This window comes from Medicago sativa, chromosome 7 (genome assembly GCF_051527215.1).
Source record: "Medicago sativa cultivar Bolivia chromosome 7, Bolivia_mono, whole genome shotgun sequence".
NCBI classification, from domain to species: domain Eukaryota; kingdom Viridiplantae; phylum Streptophyta; class Magnoliopsida; order Fabales; family Fabaceae; genus Medicago; species Medicago sativa.
In genome coordinates this window covers 15,705,220-15,711,730 of record NC_140755.1, presented here as the reverse complement: position 1 = coordinate 15,711,730, position 6,511 = coordinate 15,705,220, and the positions used below count along the sequence as shown (strand labels likewise).

General features: G+C 34.7%; 1 protein-coding gene across 1 annotated transcript; it reads left to right on the top strand.

The window, feature by feature from the left end:
• Positions 1-274: 274 nt before the first annotated feature.
• Positions 275-2,091, top strand: LOC146904560 (chalcone synthase 2-like). Its single transcript, XM_085723634.1, has 2 exons — positions 275-551; positions 968-2,091. The coding sequence occupies exons 1-2, from the start codon at positions 374-376 to the stop codon at positions 1,957-1,959; spliced, it is 1,170 nt and encodes a 389-aa protein (XP_085579760.1). The 5' UTR covers positions 275-373; the 3' UTR covers positions 1,960-2,091.
• The last annotated feature ends 4,420 nt before the right edge of the window (positions 2,092-6,511 follow it).

The window sequence follows — 6,511 nt, the reverse complement described above, 5'->3', positions numbered from 1 at the left end:
GACGATTGGTTTATGAAAGAATTGAAAAAGGGTTGGCCAAAATAGGGTCTTCAAAGACATGCGGGGTGTTTCCTACCAAACTCCAACAAGGTCAAGTCACATGGACAAGCAGGCAGCCAGCAAGCCATTGTATGTATTATTGATACCCGACGTTTATATTGAATAAAAATTGCATGATGTTAAGAGTTTTAGTCAAACACGTGATTTTCAGCTACCCTCCAATATGCACTCTACTCTCTTCATATAAAAACCATCTCATCCCAAACATTTATGCACCACAACACACTTCAACCCTTTTCTTTTCTACAGCAAGTACTAAAACTCTGTGTTCAAATTTCAGTACTACATTTTATTTGCTACCAAAGATATCAAAATGGTGAGTGTGTCTGAAATTCGTAAAGCTCAAAGGGCAGAAGGCCCTGCAACTATCTTGGCCATTGGCACTGCAAATCCAGCAAATTGTGTTGAACAAAGCACTTATCCTGATTTTTACTTTAAAATTACAAATAGTGAGCACAAAACTGAACTTAAAGAGAAATTTCAGCGCATGTGTAAGTAATCTTCTCTTCTATTCATTATTTTGATATACTTGAGTAGAAAAATATTTTTAGATACTTTACGTTTACATTTATTTCTATTATTTTTTAAAGCGAATTGGACTAAATGACACTTTTTTGGGTTCGTTCCTTTTCAAATATATGTATTCTTAATATATGATCACCATAGTTAATTACTTAAAATACGGTACATATGTCATTATCTGTAGAAGTCATGATATTAATATTCCTACCAAATTCTTGTTCAAAAAAAAAAATAGTCCTACCAAATTGATAAACGTTATTTGCATTAAAAGATCTATTATTTTTTCGTCAAAAAATAAAGAGACCAGTCATTATGTGATTGGTTTTGTATGAATTACCCAAAAAAAAAAAAATGTGCTAATGTCATTTCATTATAACCACTTCAGGTGATAAATCTATGATCAAGAGGAGATACATGTATCTAACAGAGGAGATTTTGAAAGAAAATCCAAATGTTTGTGAATTCATGGCACCTTCATTGGATGCAAGGCAAGACATGGTGGTGGTAGAGGTACCTAGACTAGGGAAGGAGGCTGCAGTGAAGGCTATAAAAGAATGGGGTCAACCAAAGTCAAAGATTACTCACTTAATCGTTTGCACCACAAGTGGTGTAGACATGCCTGGAGCCGATTATCAACTCACCAAACTCTTAGGTCTTCGCCCATATGTGAAAAGGTACATGATGTACCAACAAGGGTGTTTTGCAGGTGGCACGGTGCTTCGTTTGGCTAAAGATTTGGCTGAGAACAACAAAGGTGCTCGTGTGTTGGTTGTTTGTTCTGAGGTCACCGCTGTCACATTTCGTGGGCCTAGTGATACTCACTTGGACAGCCTTGTTGGACAAGCACTATTTGGAGATGGAGCTGCTGCACTCATTGTTGGTTCTGATCCAGCACCAGAAATTGAGAAACCTATATTTGAGATGGTTTGGACTGCACAAACAATTGCTCCTGATAGTGAAGGAGCCATTGATGGTCACCTTCGTGAAGCTGGACTAACATTTCACCTTCTTAAAGATGTTCCTGGGATTGTTTCAAAGAACATCACTAAAGCATTGGTTGAGGCTTTCGAGCCATTGGGAATTTCTGATTACAACTCAATCTTTTGGATTGCACATCCTGGTGGACCTGCAATTCTAGATCAAGTAGAGCAAAAGTTAGCCTTAAAGCCTGAAAAGATGAATGCAACTAGAGAAGTGCTAAGTGAATATGGAAATATGTCAAGTGCATGTGTTTTGTTTATCTTAGATGAAATGAGAAAGAAGTCAACTCAAAACGGATTGAAGACAACGGGAGAAGGACTTGAATGGGGTGTATTGTTTGGTTTTGGACCAGGACTTACCATTGAAACAGTTGTTTTGCGTAGCGTGGCTATATGAGATGTTTAATGATTTTATTTGCATTTATTTCAAATTTGTTTAACTTTTATGTATGGATGTAATCTCATCTAGTATTTAACATGTACCATCATATTAAAATAATACAATTCTGATTACATTTTTATATTCTAACATTGGTTATATATATTTTACAAAACATCGTTTATAACAAAACAAATCTTGTTAACATACTAAAGATGTTGAAGGTGATGAAAAAAAAGTGAATAAAGCCAAAAACAACATGCACGACCAATAAGAGAAAGAAAAGGGAAAAGAATTTGGATTATAGTCACTGCTCGTTGAACTTCGCTCGATCTGGTCTTCGATTGATGGATAAGATCGGTCGGACATTAACATGTTTGTCTTTCTACTTTTATTGACAATGAATGATAAAATAGTAAAAGATAATTAGGTGAAGAGTGAAATTGGAAGAAAAATATGTCATAACAACATTGAAAATTGCTTTTTTGACATAGAATACTTCCAATTGACACATGGAAATGACCTTAATGCCCCTGGCGGTAGTTAACTACTGTTATACCCTAATTTTGGGCCTAAAAATACTGACTCAATTCTTCTTTTCTTGCATTTCAAGTCATCCAAAAATATTTTTCTTGCATTCCAAGTCATTTGAATTTGTCTCCGATCAATTGCATAGTTCTCTACATTTTATTTCAATATTATTTGCAAGATTCATAACAAAAGGGTATTTTAGTCATTTCCTGCATTCAAACCCATTTTAGTCCTTGAAAATTGTTTGAGTCTTTTCAATTGGTTTGTATAAGTCCTTATTTCAATTCCATGTTAAAATCCATTTCAAAAATTACATTTGAAGTCACTTTGAGTCAGTTTAGTCCTCAAAGGGCATTTTAGTCATTTCCAGTGTTAAAACTCTGTTTAATCTCTAAAAAAAATTGTCCCTGAGTCTTTTAATTTGCTTGTACAAACTCTTGCTTTAACTCCCTGTTAAAAAACCATTTTAAAATTGCATCTGAGTCATTTTGAGTCAGTTTAGTCCCTAGGGGCATTTTGGTCATTTCACACGAAATTTTGACAGAGAGAGGTTACTTTGAAGTACCTCATTTATGTAGTTGGTTCATTTTAGTCCTTTTTGTGTCTTTTATTGGTTTCACTTTACATTATTTCCAATTTACATTTTTTTACCTAATTTTACTTATTCTTTTCATTCCAGTCCCTATTTTTCTTTTATTTTTATTTTAGTCCATTTTGTTATTTTACCTTTTAGTCCTTCAATTTCTAATAATTGCACTTTAGTCCTTTTTGTTATTTTTCTTTTTAGTCCTTCAAATTTTAATAATTGCAGAATATTTCTGTATCAAGTTTGTTTTTGTCCTTTTATCAATCTTGCAGGTCAGCCCCTCAATTTCCAGAAATTGCAGAAAGGTCCCTAAAGTCCAAATTGGTCCAAGTTCGAATCAAAACAAGTCCAGGGACAGGTGTCACAAACTCACTGGTTAAGGCATCACACTTGTCAGCTATAAATACGACACAGTGTCAACAATTCCAATCATCAAGTGCCAAATCATCACAAACACCAAATTAACCCTCTCTCATCTCAAAAAAGATCAAAATCATAACTGTTTTCAGTTTCATCAAGAACAATGAAGAATTCAACGAAACCCTAATTTTCCAGAACCAAAAATCAAGCTAAATTGAAGCAATTTCTTCGTAGTTCTCAGAGATTCACTACTGAATCATCATCATCGAACTTTAAAAACTGCAATTCAAGCACGAATTCAAAGAATCCGTACGATCACAGTGAGAGAAGTGAGAAGAAGAAGAGAATCGAAGCAAATCCTGAACCAATGAAGAGGAAAGAGAGAAGAACACCGATTTATTTTCGGTTCAAATTACCAGAAGCTTTCACGGATCCTTTCGTTCGAATCTCAAAATCAAACTCAGGTAAACACAAGAAACTTCTTCGTTTTTCATCGCAAAAGCTCAACGAAGGTCCACAAACGAGAATAAACGGTGAATCGAAGTAGATTAACAAGTCCTGAGACTTGTCCGTTTGAAAAGATTGAAAAAGATTCGAAAAGCTTGAAACCAAAACCCTAAAACATAAATCTACGAAGATTCACCGTTTATTTTGTAAATCCAAGCTCATATTCATAATCAGTGTAGAAAATAGTTCAGATTAGGGTTTCGTTTCAAGAGGTTTCGAAAAGATTTGAAAACTCTGAAATCGTAAGGTTTGGATGTAGATCTATACAGATCCAGTGAACATTAGGAAGAACTAGTTAGGTTTTCAAACTCAGGAAGAAAAGACGAACACACCCGTGTAAAAAGCTTTCAAAAATAGTCAAGATTGGGATTTCGACGCGGAGGTTCCGTCACCGGAAACCTAACCGTCGCCGGAATCTTCATCGGTGTTCTTCGTCTTTTCCAGAAAGCATAGGGAAAGAGATGAAGTTCTAGAGAGAAGTGAGAGCTTCTCTCACTAGATTTGAGAGAAGAGAGAGAACGAAGAAAGCAAATGACCTTAGACCGGTCTGTTGCACTTTTATAGGTGCATGAACCAGACCGGTTCGTTTGAACCAGTCTGGTTCACCCCTGGGCCTTGAATCTCCACCGTTAGATCTAGGGTTAGCGTTCCTGGATCAATCCTACGTTCCACAAGCTCCCTTGTGATCCAGGATCCATATGTGTATGGGCTTGGGCCTGTTTTCTGTACTGGATTTCGTTTTTACCTATTTTCTTACTATGTTAACACTGTTAATTGATGTTTACACCACTGTTGGCTTAAAGTTGTATGAAAAAATTCCAAAAAAATTTGTGAGTGTCTTTCTTGTTATTTTGATTGAATTTTGATGCTGTTTGCATACTGTATCTTGATTAGATTGTGTGGAAATATTTTTGTGCTTTGTTAATTCAATTAATGTTAGTTTTTTTGTTAAAATTGTGTTAGAAGTTTCTAAAACTTGTGTGAATTTTTGTGTGATCAATTTTTGACATTTAAAACTTGTTACTTAGGATATTTTGACATATAAAAATGGACACAAAAAAAATAATATGTTGTGTGTTGCTTTGTTTCTTGAATTTTGGGTTAAGAACTTGTGAAAATATGCATAATCTTGATTCCAATTTTTTAGTGTATGCTTGTGAGTTGGGATGTGGGGATTGGGGATTGATTTGTCACTGTTTGTGTATACTTCTTGCTGTATGTGAATATGTGTGGTTAATTACTTGCTTTACAAGGCAACTTAATGTTTGTTTGTGAAGATAAAATGCCAAATATGTCTAAATATATCATGATTCTTGACTTGCATGTGTTCTTATAATTCTCATATCATTGATTGTAATAAAGCCTTTAGAAAATTGTCATGATGGGAGGATTATAGGTCATATAATTGCTTTGATGTTATGATAAACTTTAGGCATATTTTGCTACTTTTAGGTTAAGAGCCTTGCTATCTTTTGTCAAGTTTTAGTGTTTCTTGTGCTTTTAATTTCCATTCTATGATGCCTTATGCTACTAACCACTTTACTTCATGTTTCATGCATCCCATAAAGCATCTCATCCTCCATCTTATATTCTTGGTCTTTATTTTCTTACACTTTAAAATTCATGCAAAAGTTAGAATGTAAAGCCTAGGGATTTTGTACTTTACTTCACGCTTTTAAATTCTTGCAAGACCATAGCATGTATCTAGGCCAATGATGTAAAGGACAATGGACTCTAATGATTTACACCGACACGAGCACCGACACATGCACACACATCACATGGTTACTTTAGATGTATGCTTAGGGAATGTATGTTTAGATGTATGTTTAGGAACCTTGAAACTTAGAAAAATTCTCTTTTCAAAAAAATATGAACAATATCACTCAAATCATTCTCCAAATAAACTTTGGGATCAAAATCCCATTGATTTTCCTTTTATTTTCTTAAACAAAAGTTTTAATGAACTTTAACCATACTTGGACTCCTTTTGCAAAGTAACTAATTCCACCTCACATTTTTCCAAAATCTTATGCCCTTGAGGCCTCTCTCTCTCTTATTCTTCAAAATTCCATTTTTCAAACTTAAAATCAATCAACAAAAACAAAAAACATTTTTTGGAAGAGAACTACGGTGGATTTGATCCCTTAAAAGGGTACGTAGGCAGGGAACCAATATTCCTTCAATTCAAGTAAAATAAAAAATTCAAACATCTTCTTCTCCCTCCAATTCTTCACTTAGTAAACTTTTAGGTGTAAATAATACTTTCAAATAGCATTTAAAAATAAGGCGCGCGCGTAGAAAGTAAAGACGGTTCCTATAGGATACTATAGTCGTTATGGGTGCCTAACACCTTCCCGTAGCGAAAACAACTCCCGGACCTCGATTCTCAAGGGTTTTGCTTATTTTTTCCCTTCCCAAGAAAAAATGAGATATCAAAGGTTAAAAAGGTTCAAACGTAATCAATGTTTGACACCCGAAAAACCAAGATAAAACAGCTGGCGACTTCACTGGGGAGATTCGAGAGTTACGCCTAGTCTTTATTTCCACGCTCACGCTTTGTTTTTACTTGTTTCTTTTTGCTTT